This window comes from Malus sylvestris, chromosome 7 (assembly GCF_916048215.2).
Source record: "Malus sylvestris chromosome 7, drMalSylv7.2, whole genome shotgun sequence".
NCBI classification, from domain to species: Eukaryota; Viridiplantae; Streptophyta; class Magnoliopsida; order Rosales; family Rosaceae; genus Malus; species Malus sylvestris.
Genome location: NC_062266.1, coordinates 29,612,836 through 29,638,506, shown reverse-complemented (window position 1 = coordinate 29,638,506; position 25,671 = coordinate 29,612,836). Strand labels below are relative to the sequence as shown.

Below are 25,671 nucleotides of genomic sequence, written 5' to 3'. Positions count from 1 at the left end.
TACCCTAGAACAAAATGGCTTAGCTGAAAGGAAACACAGACACATTTTAGAAACTACTATAATATTAATGCAAACAGCTAAACTTCCATCATAGTTCTAGTTCTTTGCTTGTTCTACAACCATATACTTGATCAATAGAATGCCCTGTGTTACATTAAAGATGCAATCTCCTTACAAGTTGTTAATGGGAAAACCTCCAGTTCTTACACATATGAAAACCTTTGAATGTGCATGCTAGCCTTTAATGAAGCCATATATCAGTTCTAAACTACAACAAAAAACAATAACTTATATCTTTTTAGGGTATGCTGAAAACTACAAAGGTTTTATATGTCTAGATGGGAGTACAAATAAGATTTATATCTCTAGACATGTGCTTTTTGATGAAACACAATTCCCATATTCAAAACTGCCATCTATTACACATCAAATCTCAAAACCAACATCCATGTCATCACTACATTTGTCTGCATCATCAATACCATCAGTTTCTCTACATAATCGGATCACATTACCTTTATCTCATGTGCATTCATCCTCATCTCGAGCTTCAAAACTCTTGAATCAAAAATCATCTAGTGCCACAGAATCCTTGACTACATCTACAACCTTAGAGTTCTTGGAAACAAAATCATGTAGTACTTCAAATTCTATTCAAACACTTATGTTACATACTTCAGATACAAATTCAAATTCACAAATCACATAACCTTATCAGCCTAAAATTACACAGTTCACTATCCCTGTTGATCCTGATTTCCAACAAGAACAACTCACTGTTGTTTTACCAATCCATATGAATCTGCATCTAATGCAGATAAGGTCAAAGAGTGGAATTATCAAAAGAAATGCCTATTCTGCTTCAGTGGCTGCAAATCTCACACCAACAGAACCAAGAACATTCAAAGTAGCTGCAAAAATACCAGAGTGGCAATCTACAATGCAAGATGAAATTGATGCTCTCCATTCTCAAAACACATGGTCCTTTGTTTCTCTTCCCAAACATAAAAACCTTGTTGGTTGTAAGTGGGTGTACAGAATAAAAAGGAATGCAAATGGGTCAATATCCAGATACAAAGCAAGACTTGTTGCAAAGGGGTATAGCCAAGAAGAAGGCATAGACTATGGTGAGACATTCAGTCTAGTGGTTAAACCAACAACAATTCGATTGATTCTAGCATTGGCAGCTCAGTTTAAATGGACTTTAAGGCAATTGGATGTCAAAAATGCATTTTTGCATGGTATACTTCAAGAAGAGGTATATATGGAACAACCTCCAGGTTTTCAAAGTTCCTGTCATCCCTCAAACTATGTCTGCAAGCTTCAAAAATCACTCTATGGTTTAAAACAAGCTCCTAGAGCTTGGAATGAGAGGTTTACAAGCTTTCTACTAGGATTGAGGTTTCAAATGTCTCAAGCAGATCCCTCTTTGTTTGTTAAACACACATCACTAGGCACAGTTGTTCTCTTGCTCTATGTTGATGATGTGATCCTCACATGCAGTGATCCTCAGTTGGTTTCAAATGTCATAGAAGATCTCACAAAAGAGTTTGACATGAAGGAGTTAGGAATCTTGAACTATTTCTTAGGGCTATAGATACACTACACCTCTGATGGTTTGTTTGTCTCCCAATCAAAGTACATAAAGAAGTTAGTGGACAAAGTTGATCTTCAAGACTACAAACCCTGTGCCACTCCATGTCTTCCTTATCTTAGGTTGCTCAAAGATGATGGAAAACCTTATCATAACCGTGAGCAATACAGAAGCATTGTCGGAGCATTGTAATATCTCACTTTCACTAGACCTGACATAGATTTCTTAGTCAATCAAGCTTGTCAGTTTATGCACAATCCCATGGAGTCACATGTTATTGCAGTAAAGAGAATAAATAGGTATCTCAAAGGTACTTTAGAGTATGGAATTCAATTTCAATCAAGACCTATTTATCTACAATCATATAGTGATGCATATTGGACAAGAGATCCAAATGACAGAAGGTCCAACTCTGGTTTCATTGTCTTTTTTGGTTCAAATCCGATTTCGTGGGCTTCAAAGAAACAACATATTGTTTCCAGATCTTCAACAGAGGCTGGGTATAGAGCTTTTGCCATCATTGTTGCTGAGCTTGCCTAGATAAGGATTGTATGCACCATAGTTTCAATTGCATTGTGGCAATCTCATGTTCAGCTCACTTAAGCATGAGATTGAGGGGGAATGTAAGAATAGTGAAGTGAAGAAAACCAATATCCATGTGGAATATGAATAAATGGTTCAATTGAGTGACACTTGTCAAGAGATAACATAGGTTGTTATAAGGTAGTTAGTCTTTAGCTTAGTGATAAAACTTTGTAAAAACTATATAACAAACTTTGTAAATTTGTTACTTCATTGTCAAGAAATACAACAAACTTTTCTTCTCTCTCTCTCTCTCTCTCTCTCTCTCTCTCTCTCTCTCTCTCTCTCTCTCTCTCTCTCTCTCTCTCTCTGCTTCTTCAGAATTCTAAGTCTTCTTCCTCAAGATTTCTCTGTAGTCTTAACAATTCATTCCCCTAAACCTTTAAAAGGATCAAGGATTTCGAGCTAATTTACTTAAAACATTGCTTTTTTTTTTCTTTTGAAAACGATACAATATTTATAACGATCGAAAATGCAAATTGCATTCACTATAAAGAACCACTATAATATGCTGAAGGAATTTAGAGATCAAACACACAACAAAAAGTTGTTGATTTGACATTTATATGCGTCAAACATGTGATATTCTCCAATTAATTAGAAAGAATTATCACTAAAGTGCAAAATATTATTATTATTTTTTATTTTTTATTTTGTGAGAGAGCTTGTTTGACTTGGCTGTTGTCTAACATCTGAAATAACCTTTTTTGTTTGGATTATTTGGTTTTAGTCGACTTCTCGCATATAATACCAGTCCTCTCCATTAATTATAATAGTAATAAACATGCAAGACTATAAATCCACTGCCTTTCTTGCTAACAACAAAGAGAAATGCTAAATAGATTCTTAAAATGGTTTATTTTATTTTATATAGATTATGTGTTACTTGACATTTTAATGTCGATTTTCATGTCAACATTATAAAACATTGTGCCAAACAATGATGGAGCCCGATTTCTTGTGTGGAGGGCTTTACATAGGTATTTGAACTCAGAGCATGAGATATTGGAATAATTTGCATAAAAATTTGAAAAGGGAACTAAAAACATTGCACAAACCTAGAAACCCGAATGTGAGGTAAAGAGTAAGCAAAAAATTTCTTAAAATATAAGTTAAAGAAAATTTGATAGAACAAGGAGGGGAAGTGAAGGCTGCAAGATGGAGAGAAAAATGAGGCCTAGCCTGGAACAAAAAAAAATGTTTGGACTGAGAACACATTTGAATTTTTGGTAGCAAGAAGAAAAAAATGCAGGATGGGTCAAGAATCATTCTGATATCTTAGTGAATTCGCCACTAGTGAAAAAGAGTCATACTTCTAAAAGAGTCTCCTTAACATTTGTCAACAACCCCATTTATTATCTTATAGTTGTAATTAAGTGTAATAATCGTAATTCTTAACATCATATGCATATGCTGCATGCATATTTTAGTACTGCTTATGTCTAGGCCTGGCATTTTGGACCAAACCCGTTAATCCGACCCGACCCAACCCGTTAATATTTGTATTTGGGTGGATGCTTAACAGGTTTGGTTGCTAACGGGTGAACCCGTTAACAACCCGTTAAATAACGGGTCACTTTGGGTCAACCCGTTAGACCCGTTAACACCCGTTAGTTGAGGATATTTTAGTAATTTTAGTAAAGTCTTAATAACAAAAAATAAACTTTATGCAAAAAAAATAATAATAATAATTGTTAACGGGTGATAACGGGTGAAACAGGTGACCCGTTAGCTTAACGGGTCGGGTTCGGGTGACCCGTTAACTTAACGGGTCGGGTTCAACCCGACTCAAACCCAATAAACCCGACCCGTTTACAGGTCTACTTATGTCCAAATCCTCATGTAGTCTACATGATATTGGGCCGGCCGTTGTAGTCTCTCTTATCAAAAGCCCACTGTTAGCCCATTACCCAGATTCCGTCTTAATCCTGTTTCGGTTAATTTCCTCCCTCCCTCGCTCATTTAAATTGTGCTAACATCAGTAACGCGTGAGAACGTGTATAATGCAACGGTAATTGATGATAATAATGGGATTCACATAAATCTATGTCATTGCATTGTGCGATTCAAAATAATTTAGATATTCCATTACGTACCATTGTTACATGCAAGTTTTTAGCAACGCACAAGTAATCTTAGCATATCATTTTCTTTCTTTAAATAGCATTTTAGCAATCTCTGATTATATAAGAAGATCTCGTGTTGTGGCCTACAACGTCAAATCTAGAAACACATGAATAGTTTCATTTATCAACATTAATAAGTGGGAATGGTTGGGTGAGTGGAGTTTTTTCCCAAAGTCAAGCCACAAAAATATTGCTACAGTCTAAGACACTTTTTATTTTATTTTATTTTTTTATCTATATATAAAGGGAACAAGTAAAAAGGATAAAACTTTCATAATACCCAAATTATTCTTTTCCAATTAGGATTTCAAAAAATCATAAATAAAAAACCCATGTATTTGGATTATGGGCGTTCATTATTTTTTTATTAAAATATATTTTAACAAAAAACAATAATATCTAAAATCAGTAGAATTAGAACAAAAAAAAAAAAAACAATGCAAAAAAGCAAATTGTCACACCCGAATGCGTATGTCAGGGGCTAATGTTAAATAAGACACTGTTTTTTATGCGCACCCACAACGGCAATTATTACTAATCTTACGAGTTAGTGATGTTTGTAAGTGAGAGATATCCAGATTCAACTCACTTAAATTGTAAAAACGTATGGTATATATTGATTTCGATATCTAGTTATAATTAACTTGTTATATGACTTAACACAATTCTCTGTTCCTCCAAGTGGAGTATCTCTTTCTTTTTCAAAGGAGAAGATTGATGTGTTTCAAAAAAATAAAAATAAACCCTAATCATTCAATTTTGGGCCGGCCCATATTCCTTTCTCTATGCACATTTGGCCCCACGCTTGCTGCCCGAGCGTGTCGACCAATAACCGGATTGGGTTTCGAACCAAAACAAAGGCGTGATGGACACTTTCCATGGTGCGGTTCTCTTCGTGTGTTTTGGGAAAACGACATGCATTTCATCAAGTGGGCTCCTGGAGGGAGGAGCACTATTGACCATTGATGTCGTCTTTGTTGCATTTCCACTCTGTCTCTACCACAAAAATGTCTGAAGTGACAACTTATTCTCTCGTTTGCTCAAAAATATTGGGGACAAAAATTAATTAGCCGAGAATAAAACCGAAGAGGACTAAATTGGAGAGTTTGGCAAACGTCATCCTAAATTAAGGGTTTAGGCAAAGTGGTTTGTAGTTCAAGTGTTAAGAGCGCTTCGTTTACAGTCCTATATTATAATTTTTCTCTTTCTAATATTACTCACATAATCAATGTTGCAGTCTAATATTCTATATTAATTTTGCGTGTGTTTATAGTATGTAGGAATGAACAAGGAGTGACGGAAATTGAGCTGAACATGAAATGTTACACATGAGAAAAATCGAGAATAATTTTTTAGTAGGCTTTCTTTTCTAGTTTTGTTGCTCCCTCCACCCTTGTCCACTCATCTTTATTCCTCAAATTTTCACATGTACATTCTCTTTATATCAAGCGGACCTTTAAGTTGGTAAGCTTTAAAAGTTCGGGTATGAGAATATTATGATGGGTAATGATAAGTTTTTATGTTAAAAGAGTTAATCACAAATAAAAATGATGTTAGGGCGATGCTTTCCTAATTTCAAATTGAGCAATGTTTGGCTCTCCAAGATTGAGGACGAATTTCTCCTCAATTTATTTAGTAGCCAATTTCATATTTATAACCGGTACCGTTCATACTATAAATCTCTATGTAAAGATCAATTCTATAAAAATCAATTAAAACTAAGGTTATTTAGTCAATCAATTGTAGCAAATAAATAGACAGTTTTTAATAATTGTGCTAAATCCGTCCATCTGTTTTTATACAGTTCGACAACTAAACAATTTCATTTTGTTGCAAATATAATCTTTACAAAGATCTTTATAATATGCAGTTTCGATCATAAACATAAAGTTCTGTAACCGGTAATTTGACCACGTAGTGAATTGAGGATCCTCATCCGCTGTGGAGCCAAGTTAATTTCTTACAAATCCATTATCTTTTGCACCGTTCCCTTTTTTTATCTTGTGAACAAATCCAACGATCTTTACAAAAAAATTTATAATATGAACGATTATAATCATAAGAATGAAATTCAATAAATCAACAATTCTACTAGTGAATTGAGGATCCTTATCCACTGAAGATCCAAGTTAATTTCTTACGTATCCATTATCTTTTGCACCGTTTTTCCATCCTGTGGACGAATCCAACTTTCTTGATATGTGATTAATCTACTTTTCAATTGAAATTTGGTCACTCTGTCAAGTGAGATATCCCATCCTCTTTTGATGAACCATCATTTCCCATTATAGCCACCAATGGCGCAGAATCATGATGGTGCCCCATCTTCAATTATTTTCGATTTTTTTTTTTTAATTTCATTCAATTAAATGAATAAATATTGAATTATGGAATTGAAAAACTTCATTTTGAACCACAAAATAGCTCATGCAAATTTAGGACCCTGCAACTTGCATCACACTCCAATCAACTAAAACATAATTTTGAATTTTGAATATCATCTGAACATAGATTCTTTGTGCTTGAAGTCCATTATTTATAAAATACGGACATGGATTAGTATTGTTAAAAAGGAACTGAGTCGTGACATCATTTTTTACATAACGTTTGATACTCTTTATCTGGGACTCACTCCGTAAAAATATATTTCAACGATTCGAACCGTCTATGTTTTCGGTCTTGCCTCAATATCATGTCTACCAAAAATCATTAAAATTTGAAACCATATGCCCGTTTGATTAAGGGTTTAGGGTTTCTTTATAGAATCATATTCGTTTATTTTATTTACTACAAATGAATGTTTTAATGGTTTTGAATTTGTCTAATTTTTTGTAAGGATAATCTACGAACGATATTCTAAATGATAGACAATTCGGATTGTTAAAAAAAATTACAAAATGGGATCCACAAAAACATATGTAAAAATTATGTAAAAAAAACGTAGTGTCACAGATCCACTCTTTTTTTTTTTTTAGTATATCGATATTTTTACACTAGGGGTGAGAGAGTTCGGCTAAACCATACAATGTGCAGCCTAATTTGGTATCGAATTCGTCATACACGAGATCCGTCCCTTGTTAAAAATATATAAATAACATGTCACTAAATTTTGTTCATCGTTTCCGAACTAACCATTTATAATTATTTTTTTTTGGTAAAAACTAACCATTTATTACATATGTACAAGGCTATATATATGCATGTGATGGAAAGGAGATAAGTCATTAGAGGAATTAAAGTAGAATTTTTAATTGGTGAAGCCATGAAGGGAAGTCATGAGCCCCGTTCAAGCTCCTCTTGCGCAGCTTGCAAGACACTGAAGAGAAGATGCAGTCCCACCTGCATTTTCGCACCCTATTTCCACTCCGACGATCCCAAAAAATTCGCCCAAGTTCACAAAGTGTTCGGGGCGAGCAATGTGAGCAAGATCCTAACCGAAGTCCCCGAGGATCAGCGCGAGGACACGGTGAATTCGCTGGCCTACGAGGCAGAAGCGAGGCTGAGAGACCCTGTTTACGGCTGCATTGGCGCCATATCGATGTTGCAAAGGAAGATGATTCAGTTGCAGCATGATCTGGCCGTTGCTCGAGCTCGTCTCGCTTGCTATGCTCCGAAGAATTCGCCCTCGTTGTCGTCGTGCTCTTCTTCTTGTTGTGCCATGTTAGATGAGGCTACTTTCACTGGATTTCCTGCTTGGAGTGGATTAAATAGTAACAATTTCTGCCAGAATTCATCTGATTTGATCAGCCAGCATGGACAAGCTAGTGATTTTAGCTATCCTTCATATATACTGTGAATTCATGCTCTCTCTCTAAATTTCTCTCTCTTTCTCTCTCTTTGTTGGTAATTTGAAATGTGTGGACTTAATTTCTGATCAAAATAAAGAAATGGGAAGGAGGGATTATGTGATTATTGACAAATAATATTACTCTACGGAAATCAGAATCATAATGTACAATAATTATCAAGCAAAACAACTACTCATGCACAAATAATCACACATTATTTTGGGACACCGCCGCTTTGACGTCTCAGTTGCATATGAATTCGTGTCCCCCTTCCGAAACTTCTACGATTTCTTCCCTACGATTTCTTCCCTGCTAAAGTTATGCAGCACACAATCTCATTAGAACATAACCAGAGGCCTATCAAGCAACTAGAAGAAACCGAGAATCTAAAATTCGAAAAACAAAATTATTATCAAGCAAACAGAAGAAACCGAGAATCTAGAATTCGAAAAACGGAATAGTTATCAAAAGGCGTTATAATTGTTTACATTGCAGTAATTCTTAACGGTCAAATATAACCAAGAAACTACTCATGAGGCTCTCAGCAATGGCGGCACCTGAAGCATGTGAGTACTTTGGGAGCTTCATCTTCTTCCCGAGCTCCACCTGAACATCCATGAACATATTCAACCTCTGCAACTCGAGCTCCTTGTCGAACTCCATTCTCTGCTTCTCCAGCTCCATCATCTGCTTCCTCTTCGAAATCTCAATCCTCTCGTACATTTCCCCAAATCTCGAAATTGCCCTCGCCAATTCCCTGCACGCCGCTCCACCCGATAACCCCGCCGCCTCATCACCACCGTCGTCGCGGCGAGACCCTTTGAGGGGATAAGGACTTGGGTCGGGGGATTTGCCAGTGAGAGCGAGGATTGGGGGTTTTGATTCGGTAGATACGGTGGCGTTTGAGGGAGTTGAGCAGATTAGGGAGTGGAGGCGGCGGTAGAAGGGCCACTTGGACGGGCCGGGCTTCGACTTCTCCAGCTTGTACTTTTTCTTCAACGTGTCGATGCGGTTCCTGCACTGGACGTCTGTCTTGGACGGCTTGACGCCGCCATTTTGAGTGGAATTAACGGCGTCAGCCACCTCCTTCCACTCTTTCTGACGGAGGATGCCGTGGTTTAAATGGACGTAACGGTCGCCCCAGGCCGTTATTAGTGCCTCCGTGTCAGCCTCGTTCCAACAGTCCTCGCGGCCAGCCGGGGCGTGGGTACGGGTTCGGCGGTCCATGAACAGGGACGGGTTCGGGTCCGGAGGTGGTGGAGAGAGAGATAAGGAAGTGGGAGCTGTCGATGCGGGTAATGATCGACAGACGAAGGAAAATATCGGAGTAAGAAGGATATGGAATCTGGCCGTTCAATCTGCCGGCAGTGACGTCAGCTACCCAATTGTCGTTGGACGGACTACCGACTGCTTTAATTTTCACAAACAACACTTGGCTACTCAAAGATGAGTAGGTTCCAACTCAAAATTTTTCAAAATTATTAGCTATTAATTTATAGAACTTTGTGTTTATAATCAGAATCGTTCATATTATAAATCACCATATAAAAATCGCATCTGCAAAAAATAAATTAAAACTAAGGTCGTTTAGTCATCAAACTTTTTAAAAACAAATGAACGGTATTGGTAAAAGTATTACAAACTATTTATGCATTTGCTACAATAGATTGACTAAACGATCTTGATTTTAATTTATTTTTTGTAGAGATGATCTTTATAGTGTGATTTATAATATAAACGGTTTTGATCATAAGCACAAATTTTGAGTAGGAGTTTCTACTCATCTTTGAGTAGCCAAATATTGTTCAATTTTCACTCTTTGGCTTACCCCAAAAATAGGGGTGTTTTCATTTACGATTACTCTACCAAAACCTATGTATGAATTACCATACCAAAATTTTGTTATAGCAAAATTTAGTACTATTACCGTGCTAAACTTTTGGTGTGTCGAATGTCGGTATGTCAAATAATTCGATTGACATTGTATGATGATAATAATTGTCTCTTTGTTTTGGATCACTTTTTGGGCCAAAATTTTATTTTTTTATTTTTTTTCAACCGAAGTCAAGCCCCAAACGCTTGCTTTTTTCTATTTTTATAACTTTATCTCATATATTGTTGCCTAAATTAGAAAACCCAAATAGAATTCCTGCTGTAAGAAACCATAGGTAGCAAGCACACCAACACCAATCCCTATAGAGAATGAGAGAGTGTCGAAGAGAGAAAGTGTCGAAGGAATGAGAGGCAATGATGGGTTTTTACTAAAATTATTGAAATATTATATAGTTATTTATATATATAAATTGTATAATATATATTTATATTTTTCGGTATGGTACGATAATACTATTAGTAATGATATTGAATAGCAATACCGTACTACAAAATTTCAATTCGGTATAATACCATGCCAATACCAACTGGCACAAAAAGTTTAGCATAAAATCAGTATAACGTTGACAATTCGGTTGATACAGTAATTTGGTAATAAATTTCATCCCTATGCGGAAATGTTTATGAAAATTAATAAATAATTATTATTTATTAATGCTTTATATTTTTTGTTAATGCTTTAATTTTCAATCTCTTTTCTCAATGTTCTATTTATTGTTTTGTTTTATTTGATGAAACCTCGATATTTTATTAACTTCGAATGAAACTACGAGAAATCTTCGTAGAGGAGGTTCTGAATGAACTCAGGAGGGTTCTCTAACCATACAAACTCATTGCCAATAGAAACGGCAAACTTGGTTAATTTATGGGCAACCCCACAGAACAACTTAGAGATGCTAGTTAAATACAACTAAGATGTTCTATTTGTTGTTAATGCTTTATAATTTGATGTTCGATTGACGAGAGAAACTTAGAGATGTTAGTAAAGTACAAGTAAGAATTCGTTAACGAGTTTGGGTTTTTATATATTCTAAAACGATAAGCAAATGAGCCAATTGCGTTATGCATAATCTCCCACGACACGAGAACGTTAAAACAAGACACGTGACTAGCTGGTTCGGAGGGGATGGGGCTTAAGCACCTGTATGAAGATCACAGCTCTTGAATCCCCAGTTGAGAAATGGGCTTAGGGAGTTCAATTTGGGAATGGGCTTCTTGGGCTTAAGCCCATTGGGCAGGAATTTGGGTTGGGGTTGGTTTTCCTGGATTGATTTGTAAGCTGGATATTGCCCATTGGATTGATTTGGGTTGGGGTTGGTTCTTCATGGCCCAGGTTATACATGTTGTAGTAAACATAAATTGAGTTATTTTTTTGTCTTGTTCTTCAATAAAACGATATTCTATTGTCAACTAATCCAAACTGCGACGAGAGAATTCAGAGTTTGATGCATAAGGGGGGAGTACATGTGCTCCATGTTAGTCAATGATTTGTAATTGATCTTAATTGATTCAGCTTAATGTACATGTGAAAGGCAAATGGCATTTACTTGAGTTTATATGATTGAATTTGATTGCTACAATTGCCATGGTAATACGGTATGGTTGCATACGCATGTATTTTTAACATTTGAATCATAAGTTCTTTGAAACTTTGAAGGTCCCTAGTCAAGTGTATATAGTCTTATTGTCCGTTAACGTCATGGTTGATCAAAATATCGGGAGTTAGCAAATTAGAGCATTGTTAAAGAAGATGTCAAAACTGCCACATAGACATATGACAATAAAAATGGGTAAACTTTCTCCAGCTGTGCCTTCACTCTGAGGCAATTGAAGGCAAAGCCTTATGTTGTCATATTTGACAGCTGCTATCAAATTTATTTAATAATTGTTTAATAGATGGGATGAAATTCATAATAAATGATGTTGTGTGTTCCAAGTATTTGATTGATTGTCTCAATAATTGGATCCCACAAATAGGTAAAGGAATTATAGAATTACATTTTTATTTAACATATCGGGTGGAGAAAAAATTTATGCAAAATGTCAAATTGCTATATAAGTCATCAAATATCATTTTGATGTTTTACATTTAACATATCTTTTAGAGATGCTCTTAAATGATTTATAGGTTACTTTAGATTTCAAAAGTGATATTCTACTTTCAACCAATCTAAACAACAATGAGTCGATTCAAAACTCAAGTGCATTAAGGAACATATTTGCTCCAGCTAAAGTGGTTAATTACATCCCTGTTTACAACAAACATACGCTGAGTTATTAATTTTGCTTGTTATTTACCTTCGTCGCACACACATGATAGTTGATTTTTTTATTGTAGATCACTACGACACACATTTTATTAATGTCACAAAATTAGTTCATGTGGACGCCTACAAACGAGAAGTGGTTTATATGTACAAATGTTAAAACTCAAATTTTATCAATGTCTGAAAAGAACAGAGAATTGGATGAATATTTCAATCATAGAATACAAGGTAGATGGATGAAGTCGAAGAGTGCATCCGGTATGTTATGCGACTGTCGTATGCCACTAAAACTAGGGAAAATTTTATAGGACGACAATAAGGTCAGCAATGCTTTACGACACAAAATATTAGGCGGTCAAGCTTCAACACATAGAAAAATGAGTGTAGCAGAGATGAGAATGCTTCGTTGGATGCGTGCACGAGAAAGGACAAGATTAACAATGAGGATATCCAAGATAAAGTAAGAGTGGTCGCAATTGAAGATAAGATGAGAGAAAATTTATTAAGGTGGTTTGGACATGTGAATAAAGACCTACATATGCTCTGATTAGAAAATACGATTATGAGACAGAGGCTCAAGGCAAAAGGGTAGAAAAAATCCTTCAAAGAGTTAGAGAAAACATGGTTTACTTGGAGCTAATAGAATACTTGATGCAAAACTAAATGCGTTCTAGTACTCATAGCGCCGACACCACTTAATAAGATAATGGTTTGTCGTTGTTGCATGTTATGTCTGAAATTGCCCCAGTTGGAGAATTGACGTACCTTAACAAACTCCCAAAACAAAATTGCTAGTTGGTAGCAAATATGCAATTAATGTGTGCGATCTATAGCCACCTCATTGACATTGTAAGACAGAAATTCAGAAAAACGTTGTGATCTAACTTTGTTAAATGGTGATTGAGATCTCTGATGTTCAATATGATTTCTAACGAATATTAAACTGTTTCAACAATTTTCCATGCCAAAACAAAAGTCATCCAGAGCACTGACTTCAAAAGAGTACCCATATCCCACCACCATTATGATTTATGACCACAAGCGTACCTATGGACAAAGATTTTGCCGTCAGTGCCGACTAATTTATGACGATGCCGACTCAACATATATTTCCAATTTTCCAGTCGCAGCTCTTAGGGTACTGCTGTGGAAAATGATGACTGACCTGCGCCCTTAATCACAAGTTAAATCAAACCAAAATAAACGTTCCGTATCACGACGAAACCCTAAAAAGAAACAATCTTAGTGCAAACTAATAAAATCGCCTTTAAGCAGATTGTCTTGGTCTGGCTTTTTTGTGAAAAGAAGTGAAGGGTTAAATCACAAACCAGCTGGACAAAGAATCGATGCCTATAGGAAATTCTCCGAGCCGATCGACATTGATGCATGACTGTGAAAAGCATGCATTGCATGCAGATCCATGCATATCCATTGAAGCTAACAAAAAGTAGAGAACTTGATCTCTCGTGTAGGAGTTATTATCTCGGTCTAAACCTTTTCCCTTTTTACAGGGATATGAGGAGATATCAGACAGCATCTTTTTGTTTCCCGTAGGGACAAAGTTTGACCTATTTTTCTGACTTAACCTTTTCACTTTTAATTTATTCTTGAGGCTCCTAGTCTGTGTCACTGTGTTAGAAAAGAAAAGATTATGAAAGTAAGCCGCTCAATAATGCAAGAGCAGCCATTAATGACTGGAAATGATTTGTAGATTTGTAGATTTGGACATCCTAAACTCCAAACCTGTTTCCACAAAAAAAAAAAAAAAAAAAAAACTCCAAACCTTTGAAAAAAAAAAAAAAAAAACCAAACCCTAATTTGACGGCAAGGTTGGATTTCATTCAACCTTTGTATATTTTGTTGAATGGTTACAACTTTTAGTTAAAAGACATGATGCTTACTCAAATTGTATGAGTAAAATTAAAGATGTAATAAGTCAAAATTATTTTCTGAAATTGTGTATGAAACATTATGCCACAATAGGTATTTATAGGCATTAAAGCACCTGTTCATCGAACCCTTTCATTTTAGTTGAAGATATATAACTCTTCTTAAAAGTGTTGATCCAAAGACATGTCTTCTATTTAATATTTTCAGAAAATAATTTTGACTTATTACATCTTTAATTTTACTCATGCAATTTGAGTAAGCATCATGTCTTTTAACTAAAGGTTGCAACCATTCAACAAAATATACAAAGATTGAATGAAATTCAACCTTGCCGTCCGTAGGCTTGCTGCGCACCGCAGCAGTAGCCTTTCCCTATTATACATACACATATGCTACACTACACAATGCAACACCAAGTACACACACACACACACACACACACACACACACACACACACACACAATAATAATAATAATAATTTATATATGTATTATTGAAATCTCTAACAATCCTTCCCAATTTCAATAATATGATAAATAATATACTAACAATCCTCTCTTTATAATTAATCACAAACATACCGATATAATCATGCATACAATAAAGGTGTCTTTCGAATTAAACCTTTAATTAGTGTAAGTAATTCAAAGTTATAACGAATGCGATGGTGACCTAAGTTTAAACCACCTATTCTTATGTTAAAACCGGAATCACTACACACATGATTATGTCTTATTTCCTTAAAGAAATTTCTGAAATAATTAAGCACTATTATGGCCTTGTGCTTCATCCTGGTTTCATAAACATTTACAAGAGAAAACCCAACTTTTGGTAGAAGTGGCACCATTTCTTATGTTCATATAGGTGAGGTTCATTCCCATGTCCCTGCTACTATAGACATAACTACAAATAACCTCATTAAGTGACAAAACTCATCCTCCTAAACGTAACAGTCTTGCACTGATCATCCTGGAATAAGCTATATATTAATTTTCAGTACTTTCACAACCACTTAACAATAACTTGTTATTACCCATTGAACTTTTAAACTAGTGATGTTCTAAAGAAAGTCAGGTTACCATTATTGGTGGCTAAATTTCAGTAAAAGGTTTAGCCCCATTCCACTAGATGTACTAACTACCAAAGCTCTTGAAAGTGTTTTCGTTAACGGATCTGCCAAGTTATTACTTGTTTTAACATAAATAATATTAATAACTCCATCAATTATTAATTGCTTGACATATTCATGTCTCAAGCTAATATGTCTAGACTTTCTATTGTATACCTTATTGTATGCTCTAGACAAAGTAGCCTCAATATAACATTATAAAGAAATGGATGGCATTGGTTGTAGCCACAACTCTATTTCCAATAACAAATTTCTAATCTATTATGCTTCTTTACCTGCTGCGGCTAATGCTATAAATTCATATTCCATAGTTGAATATGTTATACATGTTTGCTTTTTCGAATCCCAAGAAATTGCTCATTCGGCAATTTTAAAAATCCACCCTGATGTAGACTTATTATCATTAGCACTTGTTACCCAACTTGCATCTGAATATCCTTCAAGTACTGCTAGAAACTCATAGTAAGTTAAACTCAGGTTAATAGTTCTTTTAAGATAACCAAAAATTATATTTATTACTTTCCAATGAGCAGTACATGGATGACTAGTGTATCTAGAAAGTTTACTTACTACAAATGCAATATCTGGCCTGGTACAATGCATGGCATACATTAAACTTCTAATTACATTAGCATACTCAAGCTATGCAACGGACCTACCAGAATTATTATGCAAAGTTTCACTAGGGTTATAAGGGGTATTTGCTTATTTTGATTGTTGTTGGAATTGATCTTCTTAAACTTCCCTTTGTCAATTTTGACTTTGAAGTTTTTTTTATATTTGTTTCCTTCGACAATGTGAGCTTTAGAGGAATCTTGATTTGCAAAATTCTTATCACGATTTCGAGTTTCCTCTTCAATTTGAATACCCTTTTGCAAATCCTCCAAACTAATATCTTCCACCGTGTGTAGAAGTTTCTTTCTATAGTTATTACATGTTTGGGGTAATTTTGCCATAATAGCCCCAACTATCATATGATCCGGAATAACTATTTTAAGTTCATGAAGCTTTGAGACCAAGACCAATAATTCATGAATTTGGTCTAGAATGGGTTTGTTATCAAATATAATGAATTCATAATATTTGAACATTAAAATTTTATCGGTACCTTTTTTCTCCGTTGTGTACTTGTGTTCAAGTGCTTCCCAAATTTCATTTGGAGATTGAATGTGTGAGTACAGGTCATATAAGCGATCATATAATGTGCCCAAGATGTGTCCTCGACATACCAATTCATCTTCTTCACGCTTCTTTCGATCGACAACTATTTTGTCCGAGTCTTTGTCACTTGGTTCACGAATAGGCTCCAATTTCGGGTACAACACATATATGACATTTAGACCAGTAAGCATGAAACGCATCTTGTCCTTCCATCGGGTGAAGTTTGATCCATCAAATTTGTCTAGCTTGTAGACATCTTGATTGATAATCTTCAAAGTCATGTTATCAGACTTGTTCTCCATGACGATAATAACACTTTAAGATTGTTAGAGTAAATATAGAAATATAGAGAATAATCCGAATGATGACTTTGAGGTACGACTTATTACATCTTTAATTTTACTCATACAATTTGAGTAAGCATCATGTCTTTTAACTAAAAGTTGTAACCATTCAACAAAATATACAAAGGTTGAATGAAATCCAACCTTGCCGTCTGTAGGCTTGCTGCGCACCGCAGCAGTAGCCTTTCCCTATTATACATACACATATGCTGCACAATGCAACACCAAGTCTATACATATATTTTATATATATATATACACACACACACACACAAAATAATAATAATAATTTATATATGTATTATTGAAATCTCTAACAAATTTGAATTGTAATAATAATAATTTATATATGTATTATTGAAATCTCTAACAAATTTGAATTGTTATTCAAATAAGAATCCAATCGTCTTCTATTGTCAAAGAGAATTCTTCTTTACTATCTTTTACTAGTCTCATACTTGTATATTTTACCTAATATATAAATGTTAGTATAGACTAATCCGGTTAGGATTATGTTGGGGTCTGATTATTCGATGTTTGTCACTGCTGTTTTCAATTTTCCCCATTGCTGGAATTTCCTGATCTTCGTTCCCACCTCCTCACCTTTGAGGCTCAAACTCGCCCTGAGAATTCCTCTCTCCCGGCGTTACAACAACTTTAAACCGCTCATTCGAATAAGAATGTAATTTTCTTATATTATCACTGTTCTTTTATCCTATACTTATGTAATTTACCTAATAAGTTAAATAAAAGTTAAGCTGAAGGGATTCGTATTCCTCTCTCTCCCTATCATCCCTCCCATCTCCCATCTCCCATCTCTTTCAGTCTGAGATAGTACTGCACCGAGCGATCACAGAGCATCTTTCAGGAAGAAATTAATAGGTCGGTGGTAGGTCATGATTTGACCATGGCGCATTTGCTTCTTTGGTAATGTCATGGTCATCATCGTATCAAGCACAGTCATGCATGACTTATTGTACACACACTACACCCAGCTACCTAACAATTTTACAGCTGACCTGATACCGCATATTTCTAATTTTGTTTTCTTACCATCGGAATGAGAAATTAATTTGTCCTTCTATGAACTAGCTAAAAGGCAGGCCAAAACATATAATCGAACTAGGAAAATGATTCTCACTGTCTTTTTTTCTGTACTGATGCATTATAAATTATGTTTATTTATGTCCATTATTTTCATTGACTTATTGTATCTTTAGGTTTGAAACCATAAAGTGCGAGGAGATCAATTCTCATTCAACTATGAAAATTTGTTGTTTTAATCAAAACTATGAAAATTTTCTATCTATGAATACGTGTACATGCTAGTAGTTATGAAATTGCAACAAAACAAGATTAACTTTCACGAATCACTTCTAATTGCAAAGTTGGTCTTATAAAAAGGTAAACATACGCACAATCTCATACTTGCTTTATGAATATTTTTTTTTATAATGTTTAAGAATCATTATTCATACAAATAATTAAGGGTTCATGCCAACAAGTCTTTATAAAATTATAATTCTACTCATATACCTATCCATACGATCTTATCCTTTCGTTTACGTAAGCAATATCTCACTGCTACATATAATTATAGTAGATAGCTAGGTTCAATACCCTTAATTATTGTTCAAGGGTCACACTTGCATCCCTTTTGAGATGGTCTCATTCTCCTTCTAGCGAATAATGTATCCTTCTCGTAGAAATTTCATAATCGGAACTGTTCAATTTCTTAAGATTCATTTGAAAATCATTCCTACAAAAAATAATTTGAATCGGTGTTCGTTTAGTGATTCAAATGTATATAAAAAAAATCAACAATGTAAGTATTGAGTAACATATTCATGATGAACCATCCATTTATTAATACATTTGGATGACTAATCGAACTCTGATTCGAATGAATGATCTTCAAATGAAACTTAAGAAATTAAACAGTTCTTATTATAAAATTTCTACAGTGAATAGAAGATATTTGCAAGTGGGGAATGAGTTTATTAAAAAAAAAAGCACAAGTATTATCCTTTGGGGGCGGACTTATTTTGTTGTTAAATTACAATTTTTTTTTTAAGTCAAAAGTATATGGGAAACATATTTATAGAACCAGGGAAAAAAAGAAAGTCAGAGGGCAGGTCACAAACAATAATACAACTCTTAAAAAATAAGATGGAAATCACATTGTGTAATAGAGAAATGCTAGGAGGTTATATTTTTAGATTATATTTTGTGAATTATATGGTGTTACGATTGATGGATATATCTACCTTTAATGTTTTAAACAATGAATCGAACCATTAATTGTCATATCATGTGATTAACAAAATATGATTCAAGTAGATAGTCTTCTTATTAACACATGAAGGGATGATATTGATGACTTTATTGAACAAGATGACATGGACCACATGGCTAGATGCATTTCCACAAATTGTTTATAAGATTGGATTCACTAGTAAAGGGCAGAAATAGATTACGAATTTGTTTAAACAAGATCAGATCATCCACCATCTGTTCATAATCAAATTGTAGATATGGAATCCTTTTTTTTTTTTTTTAAATTAAGATCACAAAGTAAGTATCACTCCAACATTGCTATCATGGAAAGTGACTAAGTGATAATTTCATTAATAGAAAGAAAAATACAATATATCAAAAAGAGCATGAGCCTAATTATGACAACGAAAGAAAGCCATAAAAACAAACAAACTAAATAACAATTATAAAAAATAAAAATAAAAAACCTATCAAAAGCTGTAGCTTGAAAGACCCACATAAAGTCGATGATAATTCGGCATATAACAACAGGAGAAGAATTCAAACAAAACTAATAGAAGAGGTGTCATTATTTGCTAGAGCATTGACAATTTGATATCATTCATATAAATATGACAAGACTGAAAATAAACTTGGAAAATTCAATGCAAATAATTCCTCCACTTCACCTTCAACCGCCAAGGCACCAATTTTAGAGAATGCAAGAAATCAATAATAGAAGCATAATTAGCTTTCAAAGAAATAAACTTCTAGTCCCTATAAATAGAATCCTAATAATTACTGGGGTAGGCATGCATTACCTCCTTCCTTTAGTTTCCTAAACTTTGAAAATTATTTTAATTTTAACGAGTAATGCTAGGGAACATCACATGCGATAAGTAATGCATAAAATCAACATTCAATTAGATAAATTTATTAATTATCATAGCATATACACATCACTTGTCACATCAGATAGTACATAAACGTGGTACAGAATTATAATCCCCCTAAAATTTCCCTATTCAATATATATGACTTTCCGTGGACATCTCATGGCATCTCTCATCAATGGGATAAGCACACTGCCCGTACTAATTCATAATATTGTAAAAGGAAAATACTTATGTCCATATAATGTTCATTTCCTTTTCAACTCGATTATGATTTTTTTATCTTATCGTATTTTTATAATACATAAAATAGGCGATCATATAATTATTTCTATTTATATAAATGAAGTTTCGAGTTCGTATGCTTGATGAATTAAGCCCTATTTAGCTTGTAGGTGACTGTTTCTAAAGGGAGACTAATTAAACTTTCTGTCTCCAACTTTATGTGCATATCCAAGCAAGTATATGTTCTGCATGACCAATTTAAACCAAAGGGAGAGTGACAATCGACCAACCGAGTAGACGAGCACAAAACTAACGGCATCCTCCACATAAGATGCATTGGCATCAATACCAAATCTACAGCTGACTTCATCAACTTTTTTTCATGTAGTCCATATCTGAGGAGGAATTTCTAAAAGGGAAACCCGAGGAATTAGGGCGCTTTCTTTAAGGTTCAGCAAACTTAGAGAACATCCTCTAAAGCAAGCCTATGTCAGAAGATATATGACACAGAAAAAGCGTAAGTATATATTTAAATTGTATCTAATTAAGATTCTAGGCTCTAGCCAGTGAGCTTCATTTAGCTTTTCAAGAGAATAATTCAAGGCACATTTTTCGTTTCAATTTGTTTTCCATAGAGTAGTCCGTGATCTTGTTTCAAATTTACTCCAACTAAATAGAGAAAAGAAAATCTGTTTGTGGTTTAATCCGTTGGCACAAGACTTAAAATAACCCTTTAGCGGTGATAATGCGTAGCTAGACTGATGAGTAAGAATAGACTAAATGTAATCCGGTAAGAAAGTCAATTATATATGTGAACTTTTAGTACTTTTGTCAATTAGAATGCTTATAATCTGGTAAGAAAGTCAATTATATATGTGATAGGCACAATGCTTCCTATTGATGCCCTCTAAATTAATGTTTAGTTTACATTTAATAGTACTTAAATCCCAGCTTTAAAATATATTGAAATGTATTATAAAAAAAATACATATTGAAATGTAGTAGCTTTGCTTTACATAAACAATTGAGGAACGAAATGATAACTACACAAACAACATTATTCCTGTTCATGTGCAGCGTCCGTATTGTTTTCCAACTCAATTGAGCAATTTACTAATCAATTAAAACTGAAATGGGAATCCTCAAGTGATCGTGATGCTCATCATTCTAGTTATTACTGAATGCGTTTAAATTTTGAGACCTACGTAGTAAATAGACACAAATTTCAAAATTTAAACTCATTCAATAATAATAATTACCACCACTTAAGAGTGGTGAGCATTACCACCAGTTAAGGGTGGTGACTAATGAGCAATACTACCACTTCAGGGCAATCAACAAAAATGCCCCATAAATGATTCACAATCTCAAAATTTAAACACATCTAATAATAATAAGTAAAGTGATGAGCATTACTATACACTTGAGGTAAATGAGCCAAAATACACCCCGAAGGCTGAATAAATAACAAATCATTTTCATTCTACAAACACTAATACATAGTGAACAAAGAATATGTGCACCTTTCTCATTGTCTCACTTTGAGTTGGCAGATAAGTTAATAAATTCAAATATATATATTATATGTGGCAGATAAAATTGACAATGTGTAGTTTGGGACATAATATGAGTTATAACTGAATAATTCACTATATTTAACACATAAAATTATTGTATTACGCGACTAATCTATTTTCGAATACAATCCTTAAAGTATTAGCCAAGTTTGCCCGTCTCGCTTGGTTTTCACCCGCACTAAAATATGTTCGATACAATACTTTGTCTTTTGGAAATCATATCTACCATAAAAAGGAAAATTAATGAAAATAACTTGAAAACTTTGAGTTTTAACGAAAATGACAAAATAAAGGGTAAAGTTAATAGTATCATAATTGACTTTTTAGTGTAAAAATATAGTTTTTAATTAAAATAAACTGTATCAAGAACTTTTCGTTAAAATTCTCACCATAAAATGATAAAAACAATGAGAGAAATAATCCTAAAATTGCCTTATAATTATAGACCCCACCCCAAAAGCCAAAAGTCCCCAAAAGGCCAGTTTTCATCTTGATGTCCAACCACACAAAACAGGTTTTACGTAATATTGGTATATGATTGTATCAATATCTTTTTGCATAAGATAACGCAGACATGAAGTGGACAGATATCAGTCTCCACGTCCATCAGTTCCCTCCACCTCCCAAAATATTATTTAAAACACCTAGTTGTTATAACTAAATTCAAACATACATTAGCGAATAATCAGAACACCACACAAACTAATACCTGTCTAAACGTGCACAAAATTCATCTAAACCTAACCATAATTAAGATTTTAGTTAGGATTTATGTATATTAAGTCAAGTAATAATCTAGTAATGCCAAATTCAAGTATATTAGTTTAATTAGAGATTCTTCACAAAAAAAGCTCATAAAACTCTATTTTCCAATAAAGCATTTGTAACGTCGTTCACGGACGCAACTGTTATTGTACCTACTTCTATGGTACTATTGGTGAGATATACTTCTGCAATTCGATTTGTAAGTGTTTAATAATATTAGAGAAAGGTTAAATAAACTTTTTCAAAGTGAGATTTTTTATAATTTCTCTATCACATCATATTTAACGTTAATTTTCATGCAAATGCATGAGGTGACATAGAAGTCTACGAAGAGTTCCATTTTTTAGAGAGTATTCCTAGTATTTCTCATAATATTATCACACAAATTGGGATAATGCTAAATAAATCAAATTTGTAAACTAAATGATATGTTACCAATGGAAAATAAACATATTAATCAACATTTAAGTAATAATTTAAAGGAAAACTAATGAAAATGGCTTGAAAACTTTGAGTTTTAACGATAAGGATAAAATAAATTGTAAAATGAATAGTATCAGGTTTGATTTTTTTGTATAAAAATATGATTTTTCATTAAAATGAACAGTACTGTGAGCTTTTCGTTAGAACTTCCATAATTTAATCATCACTAAACTTAGTCTCTCTATCATTGACTACACTTGTTAAGTATTTGATTAAGTGATTAGTTGGAAAAAGTCATCTTTATCAGTCTCTCAGTAGGAGAGAGAGCTATCAGTCTGAGGGAACAATAGTTTTTTGTTTTTTTATTCATTTTTTCTCGTAAAGTATACCCAGAGAATCTTGCGCAAATCTTTCACAGTAACGAAACAGCAAACATACACATGGCCCTGGGTTGCTTAAACATTCACCAAATTCCTTTCTGTCTCTTATATATTCATACATTGCTCATCTGGAAAAAGCAAACCCACAAACCCTAAATCCTCTACCCCTCACATTACCAAAAATACGCAAAACTCACGGTTTAATTAAATTCTTCAATTATTTGATCGTTATACTTGAGGATATGGGAAGCTCTCTCCGTGTAAAGGACGCCGTGGTCGTCACCCCCTCCGATCCCACCCCGACTTGCGTTCTCAACCTCTCCGCCGTCGACTCGCAGCTCTTCCTCCGCTTCACCATTGAGTACCTCTTGGTCTACACTCCTTGCCCGGGACTGAATCAGATCTCGACCGCGTCGCGCGTCAAGGCTGCACTGGCTCACGCTTTGGTGCCTTACTACCCTCTAGCAGGCAGAGTGCACCCCAAGCCCGATGGCTCCAGTCTTGAAGTGGTCTGTCGGGCTCAGGGCGCAGTCTTCATAGAAGCTGTCTCCTACAATGTCGCAGTCTCTGACTTTGAGCGTGCTCCGCGCTACGTCGCCGAGTGGAGGAAGCTATTGTCGCTACAAGTCGCTGACGTACTTAAAGGGGCCCCGCCGCTCGTTGTCCAACTGACGTGGCTTAAAGATGGAGCGGCGGCACTTGGCGTTGGATTCAACCACTGCGTCTGCGACGGGATCGGAAGCGCGGAGTTTCTCAACTCGTTTGCCGAGCTGGCAACCGGGAAGCGCGGGTTCACTAGCGAGTTCAAACCCAAGCCCGTTTGGGATCGCCACCTTCTGGACCCACAACCAGTACATCATGCATTAAATCCACGTCATCATCGAATAACCAACGCGGCGAGTCATCCCGAGTACAGCAAGGTCCCGGACGTTTCCAACTTCGTGACTCGGTTCGCCAACGAACGACTCACCCCCACCTCGATCACATTCCATAAAAAATATTTAATTGAGCTGAAGAAACTCGCTGCGTCAACGAGTCGACTCAGTACCGAGTCATCATCGTCGTACACATCCTTTGAGGTCCTATCCGGTCACGTATGGCGGAGTTGGGCTCGAGCATTGAATCTCCCACCAAACCAAACCCTAAAGATTTTATTCAGCGTGAACGTACGTGACCGAGTCAGGCCGAGTCTACCCGACGGATACTACGGGAACGCGTTCGTGCTGGGGTGCGCGCAATGCAGCGCGAGGGAACTGGCGGAGAATGGTCTGTGGCACGCGGCGGAGCTGGTGAAGCGCGCAAAGGAGAGGGTGGGGGAGGAGCACGTGCGGAGGGTGGTGGAGTCGGTGAGCGGGGAGGGGGGAAGGGCTTGTCCGGACTCGGTGGGGGTGCTGATCGTGTCGCAGTGGTCGAGGCTGGGGCTGGAGAGGGTTGACTTTGGGATGGGGAAGCCGGTGCACGTTGGTCCCATATGCAGCGATAGGTACTGCCTGTTTCTGCCAGCTGGACATTCTAACGATGGTGATGATGATCGGGGGGAATCTGTGAAGGTCATGGTGGCGGTCCCCACAAGTGCAGTTGAAAAGTACGAAATGTTGGTCAAGAGTCCTTACTCATGAGGACCTGTAGAACTCGATTCCCTCTCTTTCTTTTGCTCACCTCACTGCCGTTGACTTGTATAGGTTTTTTTTTTTTTTTACTTGTATAATTGGAGAGAGCGAGAGAGCGATGGTTTAGGGTTTACTGTTCTAATGTTTTCATCCGAAATGCATGCAATCGAAGTGGTAAATTGTAATGTGCGATGAGAACCGTTGGATCCAATTTATGTTGATGCTAAAGGTATTAACGAACACGTTGAACAACATATTTAAATAGAAGATTGCTCACTTAGATGGTTGTATGAATTTGTACTACATAGAGGAGGATCTGTTTGATAATAATTTGCATTTTATTTTAGTGTTTGAGATCATGTGGGATGTATATAAGGAAAACAACTTAAAATAAAGATGAAGGAATGAAAACAAAATTTTGAAAGTGAAAAGAATTGAACATAGATTTTAGTTTTTAGTTTTTATTTTTTGTGTCTTGTAATACATCTCTCTACCATCCTTCATTCTCTCTTCTTCATCCCCTTTTTTACTCTATTTATTTCCCCTATATCACTAACACAAAAATAAATAAAAATAAATAAATAGTTATCAAATAGACCGTAATCTTTGTGTTTTTTTCTTTCGTCAAATTGGTACCTAAATAATTCGGCAGGCAAGGTGCTTTTGCAAAGACCGAAAGGCTAAAAGATGTAACATGTTAAGATATTTTAAACTACTCTAATTAAAAAAATGCGATTCAAAGTTGGATGAGAAGCAGCAAACACAAT

The 25,671-nt window shown here is 35.2% G+C and overlaps 3 protein-coding genes across 5 annotated transcripts; 2 read left to right on the top strand and 1 right to left on the bottom strand.

The window, feature by feature from the left end:
- Positions 1-7,310: 7,310 nt before the first annotated feature.
- LOC126630426 (LOB domain-containing protein 21-like) lies at positions 7,311-8,225 on the top strand. The gene has a single exon (XM_050300557.1). It carries the CDS (start codon positions 7,565-7,567, stop codon positions 8,096-8,098), a length of 534 nt encoding a protein of 177 aa, XP_050156514.1. The 5' UTR covers positions 7,311-7,564; the 3' UTR covers positions 8,099-8,225.
- On the bottom strand, positions 8,191-9,465 carry LOC126630423 (trihelix transcription factor ENAP2-like). Of its 3 annotated transcripts, none has more exons than XM_050300552.1 (2): positions 8,579-9,465; positions 8,191-8,385 (listed from the first exon to the last, which is right to left on the bottom strand). In XM_050300552.1, exon 1 carries the CDS (start codon positions 9,315-9,317, stop codon positions 8,592-8,594), a length of 726 nt encoding a protein of 241 aa, XP_050156509.1. In that variant the 5' UTR covers positions 9,318-9,465; the 3' UTR covers positions 8,191-8,385; positions 8,579-8,591. The 3 variants fall into 3 exon arrangements, with proteins under 3 accessions (XP_050156509.1, XP_050156511.1, XP_050156510.1); XM_050300554.1 differs by having other exon boundaries at positions 8,648-9,463; XM_050300553.1 differs by having other exon boundaries at positions 8,383-8,402.
- A 13,858-nt stretch (positions 9,466-23,323) lies between these two features.
- On the top strand, positions 23,324-25,194 carry LOC126630416 (alcohol acyltransferase 9-like). The gene has a single exon (XM_050300542.1). It carries the CDS (start codon positions 23,537-23,539, stop codon positions 24,911-24,913), a length of 1,377 nt encoding a protein of 458 aa, XP_050156499.1. The 5' UTR covers positions 23,324-23,536; the 3' UTR covers positions 24,914-25,194.
- Positions 25,195-25,671: the final 477 nt, after the last annotated feature.

What these genes read in the sequence shown, in the direction of transcription:
- LOC126630426 (XM_050300557.1), top strand. Translation starts at nt 7,565, where the DNA reads ATGAAGGGAAGTCATGAGCCCCGTTCAAGCTCCTCTTGCGCAGCTTGC.
- LOC126630416 (XM_050300542.1), top strand. Translation starts at nt 23,537, where the DNA reads ATGGGAAGCTCTCTCCGTGTAAAGGACGCCGTGGTCGTCACCCCCTCC.
- LOC126630423 (XM_050300552.1), bottom strand. Translation starts at nt 9,317, where the DNA reads ATGGACCGCCGAACCCGTACCCACGCCCCGGCTGGCCGCGAGGACTGT.